Raw genomic sequence first — 17,277 nt, forward strand, 5'->3', positions numbered from 1 at the left:
TTAAGGAGGTAGCAGGGCTCAAGCAGTGGGAGGTTCTGCCGCTCCTGCTCTGAAGCCATTACCAGAGCTCCAGTACTTTATTCAGTTTATTCATTCCTAGAATACAGACTGAACTTACAGGGATGATGACAATTATTTTTTATTTTAGAGGCGGTCTTGCTCTGTCACCCAGGCCGGAGTGCAGTGGAGCAATCATAGCTCACTGCAGCTTCAAACTCCCGGCCTCAAGTGATCCTCTTGCTTTGGCCTCCCAAGTGTTGTGATTACAGGTGTGAGCCACTGTGTCTAGCCAATGAAGAATTTTATTCAGTAGCCAATAGCAGAAAGAACCACCACTTAAGCAAGAATTTATTTCCAGGACTATGTTTTTACTATAGATTAAAATTTAATATAACTTAATTCACATATAAAGACAACTCTGAAGACTATCTGGATATGATAGTGGCCTGGGGTTAAGTGGAATAATTGAGGTCATGCTCAGGCCTGAGCAGATACCAACTTGCTCAAGCCTGAGAAATAGGACTTCTCTCTTTCACTCATCACTTCAAAATGCAGTGGCCTCCTGCAGAAGTTGCACTCAGCTGAGGAATGCGGCTTCAGTTCCAGCCCCACTTGCTTCCATGTGACTAGCAGATTCTCTGAGAAGAAACAGTTTTTAAATATTAAAGGGAGTAATATACACAAGAGCAATGAAAACATATGTCCACACAAAAACTTGTACACAAATGTTCATAGCAGCATTATTCATAATAGTTAACAAGAGAAACAACCAAATGTCCACCAATAGACGGATAAACAAAATGTGGTAAATCTATACAATGGAAGGTTATTTGGTAATAGAAAGAAATGAAGTGCTGATGAATGCTACAGCATGGATGAGCCTTGCAGACATGATGCTGGAAGAAGGCAGACACAAAGGAGCACAGGCCGTATGATTCCACTTAGACACAAGGTCCAGAAAAGGCAAATCCATAGAGACAGAAAGACCCATGGTTGACAGGGGCTGGGGATGGGGAAAAGAGGAGTGACTCCTAATGGGTAGGGGCTTCTGAGGTGGTGAAAATGTTCTAGAATCAGATAGAAGTGATGGTTGCATAACACTGGGAGTGTACTTAAAAATCATGGACTTGGATACTTTAAAAGGGTGAATTTTATGGTATGTGAGTTATATCTCTATTGAGATAAGGCTTTTATAAAAATTTTAAGGCTTTTATAAAAATAAATAAAGAGAAAAATAAAACCCAGAGTTGGGCTTGATTTCACAGGCCTGTAGGGAAGAAGCTGTTTCAACACCGCCACGTGACAGTTTAAACGCAGCATTTCCAACAGGACAGAGAGCCCGTGAGGAAGCTGAGCCATGCTGGGCGGGCTTGGGAGGGCAAGGTACCTTTGAGGCAGAGGTGACCTGTGGCTAACAGCCCCCTTCCGTCTCTGCCTTTAGGTTGGACATGGGTGGGGCAGTATAGAACCATGGGGCAGTTGAAAATATTAGCAATTCCTCTTATCAGAGGCGATTAGGTGTGGGGTTATTCAAGGATTATACAACATCACGGAGTAGAGGGCAGTGGCGAAGACAAATGTGAGCTGGACTCTGGAGGGCCAGCAGGGACTCAAGCCTTCAGAGGCCTCCTCTCCCTGCAAGTCATTACCGTGCATCCTTTAGCCACATAGACAACGGGGCACTGGGAACACTGAGCGGATTCCCAGGCTCCCTCAGAGCTCCCAAAATGACTCTCCACCCTCTTGATGTGAATCAGACAATAAATATCTTTTAGGGTTTTGAACCATTTGAGGGCATGCTTAGTTACTTGGAAAAAGAAAAAACAGGACGGGCGCCGTGGCTCACACCTGTAATCCCAGCACTTCGGGATGCTGAGGTGGGCGAATCACCTGAGGTCGGGAGTTCAAGACCAGCCTGACCAACATGGAGAAACCCCATCTCTACTAAAAATACAAAATCAGCCAGGCATGGTGGCACATGCCTGTAATCCCAGCTAGTCGGGAGGCTGAGGCAGGAGAATCACTTGAACCTGGGAGGCAGAGGTTGCGGTGAGCTGAGATTGTGCCATTGTACTCCAGCCTGGGCAACAAGAGCGAAACTCTGTCTCAAAAACAAAACTGAAAAAAGAAGAAGAAACAAATCTGAATGCCTCTGAAGGCCTTCAATTGTAAACACTGCAAAGACAGCTTTATGCAACTCCTCAGTGAGGCACCAGCAGCTCCCCAGGTACTCACCAAGGAAGTAGTTCATCATCTGGGGTGTGTGGTGAGGGGTGGGGGCAATCCGTAGGAGCTCTTCTCCCCGGGGCACCGTAGGGTAATTGATTGCTTGCACGTAGATGTTATGTCTGCTCATTAGTTCATCACAGACTTCTGTGTTTTTAGCAGCATCTGCAACCTAAGTTCAATGAGAGCAGAAGGTAAGGTCACAACAGAAGGACCACCTCTTAGCAGAGATTCTAACGAACACAGTCCCCACAACGCTCAGGCTCAAGACCAGACTGTAGCAACATACGCAAGCTTGGGGCAGAGGGAAAGCGCTGCCCAAACACCTGTCATTTAAAAGGAGCCAGTATTGTTTCGTGAACACCAGAGAACCAAAACCTTATTAAAAAGAAATACATTTTTAATGAGAAAACACTGGTTCTGTTCATACCAGCAGACTCCCGTACCCAGGATGTATAATCTAGATTCAGTTATACTAGCTGTATTCATTACACTAATTCAACTGTGACATCAACAGTGCTACCATTTGTAGTAGGAAGGGCAAAACCTATTTTGAAATTTACTAAGTAGAAAGCCATACTTCAAAGCTGGCCAAGCTCAGGCTTCTGGAGCTTTCTAGATACAAGCTCTGTGTTTACCCTGTTAAGGTCAGTGCTCCAGAGAGGGAACTTTTGCCCCAGCCTGCTGGGTTCAAAGGCTTTCTTCTCAAGGTGAAGTCAGCCAATGGCAGAAACATGACAGAGGGTGGCTGGCTATAACCCTGCCCTGGCAGTCGCCCCGCTGAAGCCCAACTTCAGGAAGGTATGAAGCAGAACATCCGTACATCATGTGTAGAGGCACACCCCGCAGCAAGTCCAATCAGAGACAGGCCATTACCCGCACAGGGATGATGTGGCTGGGGCAGTGGACAACAGGGAGGCCGGCATCCATTAGCATCTGTCTCATGAGTTTGACGTTGCGCTGGTGCTGGCGGCGAAGCACCCGTCCCTCAGCGCTCTTCAGGATCCGCACAGACTCCAGGGCTCCAGCCAGCAGCATGGGTGGCAGAGAGGTGGTGAAGATGAAGCCAGCAGCATAGGACCGTACGGTGTCAATCAGAGAACTCGTGCTGGCGATGTACCCTCCAACACAGCCAAAGGCTTTGCCTGGGAGGAGATAGCTTCATTAATGACAGCAACAGCCTCTAAATGGACACAGCAAGGTGTTGTGGAGCCTCAAAGCACTGACTTTTCTCCTCATCTTCTTAATTTGTTCCTGGACTGATTGGAGTAGTCACGCACCGCATAAATGATGTCTCAGTCAATGACGACCACATATATGATGGTGGTCCCATAAGATTATAATACCGGATTTTTACTGTACCTTTTCTATGTTTAGGTATGTTTAGATACACAAATACCATGGTGTTGCCAACAGTATCCAATACAGTAACATGTTGTACAGGTTTGCAGCCTAGGAGCAACAGGCCATACCACAAAGCCTAGGTGTGCAGTAGGCTATACCATCTAGGTTTATGTAAGTACACTCTGTGGTGTTTGCACAATGATGAAATTGCCTAGTGATGCAATTCTCAGAACGTATCCCCCATCGTTAAGCAACGACGCGTGACTATAAAAGGATATCTAATCTTCCTTTTTTTTTTTTAGAGGCAGGGTCTTGCTCTGTCACCCAGGCTGGAGTGCAGTGGCATGATCATAGCTCTCTGCAGCCTCAACCTCCTGGGCTCAAGTATTCCTTCCGCCTCAACCTCCCATGTAGCTAGGACAGCCAACCACCATGCCTGGCTAATTTTTAAAATTTTTATTTTGTGTAAAGAGGAGACCATGCTTCGTTGCCCAGGGCTGGTCTCAAACTCCTGGGCTCAAGTGATCCTCCTGTCTCAGCCTCCCAAAGTGCTGGGATTCAGGTGTGAGCTATCGTGCCTGACTACTCATTTTTAAAAGGGTAAAAAAAGCTAAGGAAAGTTACAAAAGGGTCTTGCCCAAAGTCATATGGCCAAGCTGGTGTCTAACCAGGATCAAAATGCAGGTCTTCCAATCAGACCTGAAACCTCAGTGACTGGTCCCAGTGTGCCCAAATACCCTGCTGCTGCCTCCCTTCCCACCATCTTATCCTCCTTTCCCTTTCTCACCCAGGCTTGCTGCTCTGACAGCCAGCACAGCTCCACTCCCCATGTCTGCACTGCATGTGCTCTTTGGAACAAGACTGGCTCTGCAGTGCTTGCACCATCCTCCCACAGCGAACATTATCCCAGAAGCTGGAATTTTACCCAGCTAAGGCATTAACTATTTTGGTGTGACTGGTGTTATTTCCTACTTAAGAACAAAACTCTTGACAATTAATGCATTTGCTAGACAAATATGAAAACTCAGAGCCTGTTAGGATTGATTTAGGGCCAGACTTGGTTTTCAATTCTCATTGAGTCCTTTTGTATAATTTACATCTCAAGTTTCAGGATTAAAAACTCCAGAAGAGGCCAGGCGCAGTGGCTCACACCTATAGTCCCAGCACTTTGGGAGGCCGAGGTAGGCAAATCACTTGAGCTCAGGAGTTAGAGACCAGCCTGGCCAACTGGTGAAACCCCGTTTCTACTAAAAATACAATAATTAGCCAGGCATGCTAGCGTACACCTGTAGTCTCAGTTATTCAGGAGGTTGAGGTGGGAGGATCACTTGAGCCCAGGAGGTGGAGGCTGCAGATGAGCTGTGATCACACCTGGGTGACAGAGTGAGAGCCTGTCTCAAAAAACAAAAAGAACTCCAGAAGAGTCTTCATAGATCTTAACATTACATTCTATAATTAATGTTTTTGCTAAAACCACATGCAAAGCTGGGTTGGTTCAATCTCCTACGGTACAAAGTTTCTCTCTCCAGCCTTTTCCATCTGACAATGACCATATCTTCAAAGAGCCCACATCAGGAGACATCCTTAAAAGAAAAGAGCTTCTGGCCGGGCACAGTGGCCCACGCCTGTAATCCCAGCACTTTGGGAGGCTGAGGCGGGCAGATCACGAGATCAGGAGATTGAGATCATCCTGGCTAGCACGGTGAAACCCCATCTCTACTAAAAATACAAAAAATTAGCCAGGCATGGTGGTGGTGCCTATAGTCCCAGCTACTCGGGAGGCTGAGGCAGTAGAATGGCATGAACCCGGGAGGTGGAGCTTGCAGTGAGCTGAGATTGCACCATTGCACTCCAGCCTGGGCAACAGAGCGAGACTCTGTCTCAAAAAAAAAAAAAAAAAAAAAAAAAAGAAAAGAAAAGAGCTTCTTGAATTAGGACACATGATCAGGTGCTTTTCTCCTGGTAGGGGTTCCACCCTTAGAACTCCCAGGCTTTCTGGGTCTGCACTAGGTTCTCATACCCCTTGACGGTGCTGAAGGACACTTTTTAAAAAGCCTGCCCTTCCTTTACCAAGCATAGGCTATAAACTGGCATTTTAGCTAACTGCTAGATGGGTTTCCAACTGCCTTGCCCACTTTTGAAGGCTTAAAAAAAAACCTTCAAATTTATGTAACTTTCATCTCTTTAGGGTTCTCATAGGTTCTCAGAGGGAATGTCTATAGTAACTGTTTGCATACAACTTATTTACCTTCTCCACACAAATTTTGATTTAGGTCCTATTGTTTTCTCCATTATATTGATGATGAAACTGAGGTATAGAAAGGTTAACTACCAACTCAAGGTCACACAACTAGTGAGGTGGCAGGACTCCAAAGTCTAGCTCCCACCTACCATGAGACATAGCCTCTGTATGCGGAAGAGCAGAGGAAAACCAGGATGAATTAGAATGTTCCCACATGGCAGGCACAGAGCTCAGCACTTCACAACACCTGAACCTAACAAGTGCTCCAGGAGAAAAGTACTAGAATTCTTTTTCTTTTTAAATAAGGACAGCCTGAGGCATACAGAGTACAGGCTCTTGACATGGCATGTGGCTAGACCCACGACTATGTCTGAAATGAGCTCAGATGGCAATAAATGGTCTATCTGTGTGTTAGGCTGTGGGCTTTACTTTGATTCTAAGACTCATGCCTCCATGACCCAAGGGATTCCACTAAGCTGGGCCAAAAGAAAGAGTGGCGGGCGCCTGTAGTCCCAGCTACTCGGAGAGGCTGAGGCAGGAGAATGGCGTGAACCCGGGAGGCGGAGCTTGCAGTGAGCCGAGATTGCGCCACTGCACTCCAGCCTGGGCGACAGAGCGAGATTCCGACTCAAAAAAAAAAAAAAAAAAAAAGAAAGAGTGGCCCAGGTTTCATATGCTGTCAGGCTGTCTCCTCACCTGATCCCAGTTAGAATACTTAGTCCTTGGCCTTGTTAGGATAATGGAATTTTAGTGTATGTAATGCAATGTATACATACCAAGTGTTCCAGAAATGATGTCCATTTTTGGCATGACTCCATCCCGATCCCCAATCCCTCCGCCTCGAGCCCCATACAGCCCCACTGCATGGACCTCATCCACGAAGGTGATTGCTCCAAACTCATGGGCCACATCGCACAGCTCTTCCAGTGGGCACACTGCCCCTGAGGAAAGACCAGAGACTGCTCTGAAGAGCTTGCCACTTCAGAAATTTCTGTTTTGGTTAGAGTCAGAACAATGTAAACTTATATTCTAAGGTATCATTTTCAATATTGGAAAGAAAATGAACTTCCTCCAATTTCTAGGTTACCTGGGGTCCCAGAGCCTAGTAAAAGCCAGAATAGAAAATCCACTTTCACCCAAATCTATTTAAAAAACGTCCACCAATTACAAATCTTGGCAGAATGCAATACTACACAGCAATAAAAAAAGAATGAGACCATGTCCTTTACAGCAATATGGATGGAGCTAGAGGCCATCCTAAGTGAATTAATACAGGAACGGAAAAACCAAATATTGCTCTCACTTATAAGTGGAAGCTAAACATTGAGAACACATGGACACAAAGAAGGGAACAACAGACACCAGGGACCTACTTGAGGGTGGAGGGTAGGAGGAGGGTGAGATCAAAAACTACCTATCGAGTACTATGCTTATTACCTAGGTGATGAAATAATTTGTACACTAACACCCTGTGACACATAATTTACCCATATAATAAACCTGCACATGTACCCACTGAACCTAAAAGTTGGAAGAAGAAAAAAAAAATCCTGGCAGAAAGGAAAAGAAAATTAAAAAACACAACAAGCCGGGTGCGGTGGCTCACGCCTGTAATCCCAGCACGTTGGGAAGCCAAGGCGGGCAGATCACAAGGTCAGGAGATTGAGACCATCCTGACTAACACGGTGAAACCCCGTCTACTAAAAATCCAGAAAGGCCAGGTGCGGTGGCTCACACCTATAATCCCAGCTCTTTGGGAGGCTGAGGCGGGCGGATCACGCAGTCAGGAGATCGAGACCATCCTAGCTAACACGGTGAAACCCTGTCTCTACTAAAAATACAAAAAATTAGCTGGGTGTGGTGGCGGGCACCTGTAGTCCCAGCTACTCAGGAAGCTGAGGCAGGAGAATGGCGTGAACCCAGGAGGTGGAGCTTGCAGTGAGCTGAGATCGCGCCATGGCACTCCAGCCTGGGTGACAGAGCGAGACTCCGTCTCAAAAAAAAAAAAAAGAAAGAAAGAAAGAAAAAATTAGCCAGGCGTGGTGGCAGGTGCCTGTAGTCCCAGCTACTCGGGAGGCTGAGGCAGGAGAATGGCGTGAACCCAGGAGGCAGAGCTTGCAGTGAGCCAAGATCGCACCACTGCACTTCAGCCTGGGCAACAGAGTGAGACTCCGTCACAAAAAAAAAAAAAAAAAAATTAAAAAACACAACAAAACACCATACTTTTAAAGAGTTCAGGCCTAGTTTCTCATCTTAGGTTTCAGAGGAACCTCTATCCACACTTACCATCCATTGAATGGACAGTTTCAAATGCCACAATCTTGGGGACTGAGGGGTCAGATCTTTGCAGTAGTTCTCTGAGATGGCTGACATCATTGTGGCGGAAGATGTACTTTGGCACTCGGCTGTTTCGAATCCCTTGGATCATGGAGGCATGGTTCCCAGAATCAGAGTAAATCTCACAGCCTAAGACAACAAAAATGCTATTTATTGCCATGTCATCGAAGACAAATTATTTCCTAGAGAGAGACAATAGACTTTTCCTTGGAAATGATGCTTTGAAAATGCCTAGTAGGAAAAAGACACTGTGTGCCAGTTTCTTCCTGGCAAAATAACTAGTTAGTGCTTCCCCTGTGAGAAGGCCCAAAGGTGTAGAATAACCTGGTGGCAGGCAATTAATCTGCTCTTAAATCTGACTGCCTCACTCCAAACTCAATCAAGAGCTAACTAAATGATTAAGAGACTTCTCCAAAGGATCATCTTAGAATATAAAACATATCTGAGGCAATTAGCTCAAGGACGAGACGTTTCAAGTTTGAATTTTCACTGGTATCACGTTCTCCTGGAACCCATAATGTACAGTTAGCATTTCATGCTTGACCCCGGAACAAATGCCCAGATAGGATTATGATTTTCAATGGAGAGGTTCTAGTAAGCCTTCTTTGTTGCCAATATTCTTGTTATTACTAAGAAACCCAAAAAACTCTAAGGCACCCATGCCAGGCTTCCTTACCTGGCATCATCTTGGCCAGGGTGAAGAGGGTTGAGTCATTGGCCACAAAGCACGAAGAAAACAAGAGTGCGGCATCTTTCCCATGGAGGTCTGCCAGCTCCCTCTCTAAGTCCACGTGGAATTTACTAGTTCCAGAAATATTTCTAGTACCACCTGCCCCAGCACCATGTTGTTTCAAAGTGTCCCTGTTTAAAAATACAAACAAACAAAACCAGAAAATAAAGCTCATGGTTCTAAACACCATGTGAATTTTTTCCTGTTTCTAGGATCCAGGAGACTGAAACATGTTGATGTAGCAACTCTCTCACTGTGAAACCTGGGGTCAGAAATTTCAACTGATTTCATCTTCAGACTAGGTGGGACAAGGTGTCAATGCTAGGGTGATGATACCTCCAGGAATCATCAAGAACAAGTGTTCATTTAACAGTCAGTAAGTGCTTGGTATTAGCTGAGTTTCTTTTCTAAGAAACTAAGGTTTATTTTCTCTGAGAAACATTATTCTTTCCAATAACATGTTAGCTTAAGAAAAAGCAAACTCTAGAGGGACATCCTGGATGGTGGTTACCCTCTGCAAGCCAGTCATGTAATGTTAGGATACATCACTATCATTAAACCTCAAACCGAGATCCTCCTTAGCAAGCCTTTGGAGAATCTGGCAAGCAACTCTCTCCAGCATCCCTAGGATGGTGAGTCTCCTGAAGGACGAGTGATGGGATCTACCATCCTTTTTAACAGGTCTTTTGAAGTAGCTTTTCCTCTAGCGCTGCTAGATTCGTATTTCTCCACTCACAGCCATATCCAGGGATGTCTCTGTGAAAGACTGCCTGGTGTTAAAGGCACACTCACTTGCAAAGTGATAGAAAGTGGACTGACGTGCGTGGTCGTTGAGCCTATAAGCTTGAACCCTCACAAGCTAAGGGGCTCCAGCAGCTACCTGCATATTAGAGTTCCTTTAAAAGTAATCTGTAGATATTTTTCAGAAGCTAAGAATAGTATTTTGCTATGGCACACTTTCAGCTACTGAATGTTCCCTCCATAAAAGATCCAACCCCTATACAGCATCATTGGCTTGCCAAATAACACCAGTAATATTTGAAAGCCAAGGGCTACTTACATAACTGCCCCACAAACCCGTGGGTGGCGACTCATTCCTAGGTAGTCATTACTGCACCAGACTGACACCTGCTTTTTGGTGATGAGGGAGTCTGAATAGTCATCTGCCATGGGGAAGAGGTGTGCTCGCCGGTTCACAGTTTTAAAAACTCGATAGGTGTGGTCATTCTTTTTCTCATCAATTTTTTTCTCAAAGAAACGATCATACTGAAAAGTGGAAACAGCTAAAAATTGAACAAAAGACAGTACAGAATGATGGTTGTGAAACACAGCTGCGTTTTGGTGAAAGACAACAAGTCTCAGCTTGGCAACTGAGGGAGATTCTGGGCAGCTTATTTGATGTCCTCATCTTGTAAGTAAGAAAGACTGTATGTCGTGTTTGGCCCAGTGCCATGTGTAGACGGTAGGTATTAAAGGACAGAAGGCAGGCTACCGACAGCACCTGTAGTCACCACAACCAAAAGCACCTGCTCACGCAAGCAAGGAATATGGCTTTCAAGCCTCAACTCACCATACATTTTTTGTTTTTCCTAGAGACAGAGTCTCTCTCTGTCATTCAGGCTGCAGTGCAATAGCGTGATCATAGCTCACTGAACCTTGAAGTCTTGGGCTTAAGCAATCTTCCTACCTTAGCCTCCTGAGTAGCTGGGACTATAGATGCAAGCCATCATGCCTGGCTAATTAAAAAAATTGTTTTTGTAGAGATAGTGTCTTGCTGTGTTGCCAAGGCTGGTCTCAAACTCCTGGCCTCAAGTGATCTTCTCCCGCCTCAGCCTCCCAAAGTGCTGGGATTATGGGTATGAGCCACTGTGCCCAGCCTCGCCATGCAATTTTATATTTAATCTAATGTACATTTAAATTATAAATTCTCTCCTACCTCAGGCAAATAACAAGGAGACTTACATTTTGGCAAGTTATCTTGAAGAAGATGAGACACTCTTTCTGGTCTTTGCTTTTGCATGATGTCCTGGAAGTTCTTCAGCAGTCCACTGGGATCCTCCCCTCCATCAGTTTTCACACTAACCACACTGGGGCCTGCTGAGGTTTCAGCAACCTCTGGAACAAAAGTAACAAGAAACAAATGGGACCAACTTTCTATTCTGAGTTCACAATATCTTCCAAACATATTGTCAAAAATGGCTTATGGCCTAGTTCACAAAAAAGGCCAAGCATAACCAAAGTTAGTTGTAACTGAGTGTACAAAGCATCTCTTCTATTTTAGTTACTGTAATGGCAGACTCTTGGTGTTGTTTTCAGAGCTACTGGCCAGCTTTAATGAACAATAAAGTCCAAAGCTTTCTTGCTGGTTGGCATGTTTTATTCACTCCACTACATCCCCACCCGAATCCTAATCTCAATTTTTTTTTTTTTTGAGACAGAGTCCCATTCTGTCACCCAGGCTGGACTCGACTCATTGCAACCTCTGTCTCCTGGGTTCAAGCGATCCTCCCTCCTCAACCTCCTGAGTAGATGGGACTATAGGCATGTGCCATCATGCCCAGCTAATCTTTGTATTTTTGGTAGGGATGGGGTTTCGCCATGTTGGCCTGGCTGGTCTTAAACTCCTGGCCTCAAGTGATCCACCTGCCTTGGCCTCCCAAAGTGCCAGGATTATAGGTGTGAGCCACTGGGCCTGGTCCTAATCTCAACTTTCTTCACAGAAAACAATTTTGGCCATATGCATAATTTCTGCTGGTTAGGCTTTTGGGGAGCCTTGAGTTCTCTGCAGATATAGCCACACCTATATATTGTGGAGTTAAGGTTGCAATTCAATGACCATCAGTAAGACACACAGCTTGGGAGCCCTAGGACCAGCACTTACTGCAGTAAAACCATTGTTTTCTATCTTTATCCTACCAGATGATGGGAAAGACCAAAGGGACAAAAGGCAGCTGGTGGCAGCTCAAGACTGCAGGTTATTTTCAGAAATTAAGTAGTAACTATAAAAGCTGGTCACATCCCACACATGCACCAGAAAGAAAGTCCCACTTTCGCAATACAGTCCCTTGACTGTCTATCTTGAAGACCTTCCTCTCTGGCCCTAAAAGAGGAAGGTGTTTCCATAAATATTACCCTAATAATAGCTCATACACAAATCTGAGGGCCCAAAAGAACTAAAAGGACCCCTTCACTACCACTGATGGTTCATAACTCATCTTTTACCTTTCCTCACGGCATTCATTTCCTGCACATCCTCCTGAAGCTCAAGACTGGCTTTGCAGAAGACACTGCTGCCTCTCTGATTCATCTGTGCTGCCAGGAAAGGGCATTTGCTTGCAGTGCCCTGGCTTGCGGCAGGCAAGGGGTGTCCAGACGGAAGCTGCATGCCATCTGGACTCTGCTGGGATCCGTCAGGAGTCTGCTGGACCTTGGCCTTGGCAGTTTTGTCTTCTGAGGGAGGAAATGGAAAAAGTGAAGCATCAGATCTGGTTGCACAGTGTGTAAGAAAACCACTTCTTTCTTTTATTGCCTCAAAGATAAACTTAATACTTACTCTACCCCACCATCCAGACACAAGTTTTTTTTTTTTTTTTTTTTTTTTTTAAGATGGAGTCTTGCTCTGTACCCCAGGTTGGAGTGCAGTGGCACAATCTTGGCTCACTACAACTTCCACCTCCTGGGTTCAAGTGATTCTCGTGCCTCAGCCTCCCAAGTAGCTGGGATTACAGGTGTGCACCACCATGCCTGGCTAATTTGTGTATTTTTAGTAGAGATGGGGTTTCACCATGTTGTCCAGGCTGGTCTTGAACTCCTGACCTCAGGTTATCCACCTGCCTTGGCCTCCCAAAGTGCTGGGATTATAGGCGTGAACCACTGCACTCAGCCACAAGCTTATTTTTATTAAGTTCTGCTAATCTCTCTAGTTTTTCATCTGCTTCACAGGAAACAATGCTTCTATGAAGAGTTAACTGGCACATTCCAGTTGCCTCTTAAACCCATAGTATTTCTCTTCATAAATCCAAAAAAGTACCATTTTCTAGTTTTAGACAACCCGGAATCCTTGAGTTGGATCACTTCCAGTAATTTCTACCCCAACTACACTCAGCTTATTTTATGAGAGGACACACTCTGTAAGGTAAATGGAAATATTCACACACATTTTTTTCTCTGCTAACATTTTCTTTTCCTTTTTTTTGAAACAGGATCTCACTCTGTCAACCAGGCTAGAGTGCATGGTGCAATCATAGCTAACTGCAGCTTTGACCTCCAGGCTCAAGTGATCCTCTCACCTTAGCCCTCCAAGTAGCTTGGACTGCAGGTGTTCTACTGCGCCCAGCTGATTCTTTTATTTTTTATTTTTTGTAGAGACAGAGTCTTGTTATGTGGCCCTAGCTTCTATCAAACTCCTAGGCTCAAGCAATGCTCCCGCCTCAGCCTCCCAAAGTGCTAGAATTACAGGCATGAGCCACCACATCTTGTCCCTGCTGACATTTTCTAAACAGATTCTTGACAAAGAAGCTTGCTGTTGCTTAACATAAAAGCTATTGGTTTTCATCTAAACAAAAGAAATTAGACTAAAACTTAGGTCTTTAGATTGCTAATAAAGTAAGAAAAAATAGGGGTATATCACATTCACATACCTCATCTACTTTCTCATCTAAATTCATCAAAGTCTGCTGACTTAACACAGTTGGCTGGTAATTATCCTTCTAGTTACAGTGACTTCCCTCTCCCCTTGAGCAAATTCATTCACCTTCTTTCTAGAAAAGTCTTTCTTCATCATTCTGGAATACTCCTGTGAGTCACTGGCTAGCCTTTCCTATAATTTGGGTAAGGTGTCTCAATACAGTTTTCATTAAAATCTTCTATAAAGGAAGGCCAAAAAAATTATTTTGAAGTTAATTTCATTTATTATAAAAGTAACACATATTCATTAAAGTCTAGAAAAAGAAAAAAAATCCTACCATTTAAAACATAACCATTGCAAGCATTTTGGTAAAAAAGACATAACTAACTCTTGAAAATAAACCCTACAAAGGATTAAATCCTTTTTGCTTAAAGAAAAAAAAAATTTCTTTTCTTACAAGCCCACACCCAGAGAACACGCCTAAGAAAAACCTGTAAGATATTCTCTAGGATTAAGTGGAACCTGAAAAGCTTTGTTCTCTCCTATCAGAACCAGAGCAAACTAAATTCAACTCTACTCTCTTTGTTAAAAACAACAACAACAAATGTATATACAAATAAAGATACATGGCATGATCTCAGCTCACTGCAACCTCCACCTCCCGGGTTCAAGCAATTCTCATGCCTCAGCCTCCCAAATAGCTGGGATTACAGGCGTACACCACCACATCCAGCTAATTTTTGTATGTTTTGTAACAATGGGGTTTCACCATGTGGCCAGGCTGGTCTCGAACTCCTGGCCTCAGGTGATCAAACTGCCTCAGCCTCCCAAAGCGCTGGAATTACAGGAGTGAGCCACTGCATACAGCTAGGATAAATTTGTTTTTAAAAATCACTAATAAATACTGTACAATTTCACTTATATGAGGTACCTAGAATAGTCAAATTCATAGAGACAGAAAGCAGAATGGTGGTTGCCAGGGGTTCGGGAGAGAGGAATGGAGAGTCACTGTTTGATGGGTATAGAATTTCAGTTTGGGAAGATGAAAAAAGTTCTGGAGATGGATGGTGGTGATGACACAACAATATGAATGTACCACTGAACTGCACATTTTTAAGTGCTTAAAATGGTAATTTTTCTTGGGCATTTTACCACAATAAAACAAAAACTTTTAAGGAAAAAAAAATCATTACTTTAAAAAGCCAAAGGGGCCAGGCACGGTGGCTCACGCCTGCAATCCCAGCACTCTGGGAGGCTGAGGCAGGTGGATCATTTGAGGTCAGGAGTTCGAGACCAGCCTGGCCAACAAGGTGAAACCCTACTAAAAGTACAAAAATTATCCGGGCGTGGTGGTGCATGCCTGTAATTCCAGATACTTGGAAGGCTGAGGCAGGAGAATCGCTTGAACCTGGGAGGTGGAGGTTGCAGTAAGCCGAGATTGCATCACCACTCCAACCTGGGCGACAGAGCAAGACTCTGTCTCAAAAAAGAAAAAATAGATAAATAAAAAGCCGATGGCCAAATGTTTAATGAGGGAAATTAGAACATTCCAATTTAACATTTATGTGAACGAGGCACTGAGGAAACACTAAAACCCCAACAGACACTAACATGCAATCCAAAAACCCGTAATGTGCAACACTGGCCACTGTTTCACCTTTAAAGATGGAAAAGCTAAAAGTGCCTACCCTTGGGGCAACAATCATATGAGATAATCTGTGCTCAGAGCCCAGCCTGCACATAGCAGACCTGTGTGAGTTGAGTGTGACCCTCACCACCACTGTGGGGACTGCTTCTAGTCTACCAATGAGCACAAACACCCATACCTGCTCCTTCATTGTCAATGACACTTACTCTCACTGGCCGGAGGGGTTTCTTTGATCTGTTGATAGTGTACTGCTGCAGTGGACAATGCCCGAGGGGCTGGCTTGGCCCCGACTTCCATCATCTTGGGGCAGTTTTGGGCATAGAACAAGAGAGATTTGCCTGCTTTCTGCAGAAAGGCCTGGGGGACTCGGGATAAGAATGGGCAGCGGCGAACAACAGTCTCCATGTTCAAGAAATACGCTGGCTCCTGTGGAAAGACTGATGATGAGTGACATCAACAGTTGTTAATAATCAGGCAAATATCACCGCAAGCTCACTGGATTCAGGTGTCAACTGCAGTTTATATAAAGGGTACCCTGGAATACTAACACTTCTCCCTCAAAAATGCCTAAGGACAGCACCGATGTGAGACTCAGCTAAGGAATGGTGACCACACTTTACCCGGGTCACCAGCTTCTTCATTCCCCAGCGCTACACAAAGGCATCTGCAAAGCAACTTCACCAAATGAAGTAAATACTGACAGTACATAACCAAGGGGGCGGAAGGATGGGGGAAACGTCAAGAACAGGTTTGGGAGGCCAGAGGTTTCTTAGGGAGATGCACAGTGCAGATAAGACATCTTGGCTTACATCTAGCTGGAGAAGGGATGGTAGGGAAGAAGCCACTCATCCATCCAGGCAGGGAAGACTCTTAGGGATCCTGACTTTCTCCTGGTCCCCACATCCCCTAAACCCGAGGAAGGGGTCCAGCAGGGTCCCGAGTCCCTGAAGCTACGATTCCTCCGCGGTCGTGTCCCCACAGCGGGAAGAACTGGGCATAACTGAGAAAGGAGGGGCATAAATGAGGGTAGGGGTATGAGGGCCAGCGCCTTGGGACTCACTGGGGAGCGCAGGGGCTTATAAAGTCGAGGGAGTTGAGTCTGGAGAAAGAAGGCAGTCCTCCGGCAGTGGGGGTCAGAGGTGACCCGCGGTCGAGGGCTCGAGAATGACGGGAGGGGTATGAGAAGGGAATTCTAAAGCGGCGGGTTCAACCGGGAATAGCCGGAAGGGGCCGACAGGGGGAAACTGAGGCGGCCGTCTAGGCAAAAGATCTGGAGGATAAACGCTGACCTCAAGGCGGTGGGTGACTGGGACAGTGGGGGATGGGGTCCCAGCTCCCGGGGGAGCGGTGTCCCGGCTGGCAGGATACCCCGGGGCTTCCTCGGCCGGCGCCGCACCTACCGCGCGGGCCCTCACCTGCACTGGGGACTCTGCGGAGGCGGCGGCGAAGGAGGCGGGCACTCAAGCCGAGAAGTCCAAACGAAACGTTCGTTGCCCTTGTCAGGGAGTAGTCTCAGGCCGCGATCGCCGGCGCCTTAATATACAGCGGGAGTGACCGCTGCGCCTGCGCCATGGGCGCTGCCTTCTTCCGCGCAGGCGCGCCGCGTAGCCCTCGGCGAGCCGGGGGGGTGGGGCAGAGAGGGCCACTTCTTGGGCTCTGCGGAGATCGGTGCCGCCGGGGATTCCCCGGCTCGCCTGCTGGGAGTAGGAAGCGTCAGGCGGCGGGCGGACGAGGTCTCTTTTCCCGACCTCATCCTGCACCCTCGTGCTGCCTCCCCACCAACTACCCTGGGCTTCAGAACCCTACGCCCCGATTGTGGGGTATAAAATGGCAAGGTCCAGGCGAGGTGCCGCTAGGGCCAAGTTGGGGGATCCAGGGTTGTTAAGCTGGGTGTCTTGGACATGGAGGAAGAAGGAGATCCACGGGGTTCTGGGCCGGTGTGTTAAGCAGGATCCATCCCACCTGCGGCTTGCTTTGGAAACTGTGAACAAGGGCTCCCCGGAGGAGGTGGAGCTGGCTGTATCGCCCACAGATGGAGTGGTCCTGGCAGGATGCGGAAGAAGCGAGACACTCAGCTGGAAGCGGGACACTCAGCTGTGGCACTTTCTGGTCTAAGATGATCT

The 17,277-nt window shown here is 46.1% G+C and overlaps 1 protein-coding gene across 2 annotated transcripts; it reads right to left on the reverse strand.

Annotated features, from left to right (window-relative positions):
• Positions 1-347: 347 nt before the first annotated feature.
• ALAS1 (5'-aminolevulinate synthase 1) lies at positions 348-16,724 on the reverse strand. Of its 2 annotated transcripts, none has more exons than XM_055274869.2 (11): positions 16,570-16,724; positions 15,361-15,580; positions 12,102-12,329; positions 10,842-10,994; positions 9,940-10,162; positions 8,826-9,010; positions 8,099-8,278; positions 6,589-6,753; positions 3,103-3,371; positions 2,236-2,398; positions 348-638 (listed from the first exon to the last, which is right to left on the reverse strand). In XM_055274869.2, exons 2-11 carry the CDS (start codon positions 15,557-15,559, stop codon positions 478-480), a joined length of 1,926 nt encoding a protein of 641 aa, XP_055130844.1. In that variant the 5' UTR covers positions 15,560-15,580; positions 16,570-16,724; the 3' UTR covers positions 348-477. The 2 variants fall into 2 exon arrangements, with proteins under 2 accessions (XP_055130844.1, XP_055130853.1); XM_055274878.2 differs by having other exon boundaries at positions 15,361-15,591; positions 16,570-16,720.
• Positions 16,725-17,277: the final 553 nt, after the last annotated feature.

Source organism: Symphalangus syndactylus, chromosome 1, assembly GCF_028878055.3.
Source record: "Symphalangus syndactylus isolate Jambi chromosome 1, NHGRI_mSymSyn1-v2.1_pri, whole genome shotgun sequence".
NCBI lineage: Eukaryota > Metazoa > Chordata > Mammalia > Primates > Hylobatidae > Symphalangus > Symphalangus syndactylus.

What these genes read in the sequence shown, in the direction of transcription:
- ALAS1 (XM_055274869.2), bottom strand. Translation starts at nt 15,559, where the DNA reads ATGGAGACTGTTGTTCGCCGCTGCCCATTCTTATCCCGAGTCCCCCAG. An exon ending in AATGAATGCCGTGAGGAAAG is followed by an intron (nt 10,995 to 12,101) that starts GTAAAAGATGAG and finishes CTTTTGTTCCAG; the next exon opens with AGGTTGCTGAAACCTCAGCA. An exon ending in CCTGGCCAAGATGATGCCAG is followed by an intron (nt 8,279 to 8,825) that starts GTAAGGAAGCCT and finishes TTGTTGTCTTAG; the next exon opens with GCTGTGAGATTTACTCTGAT.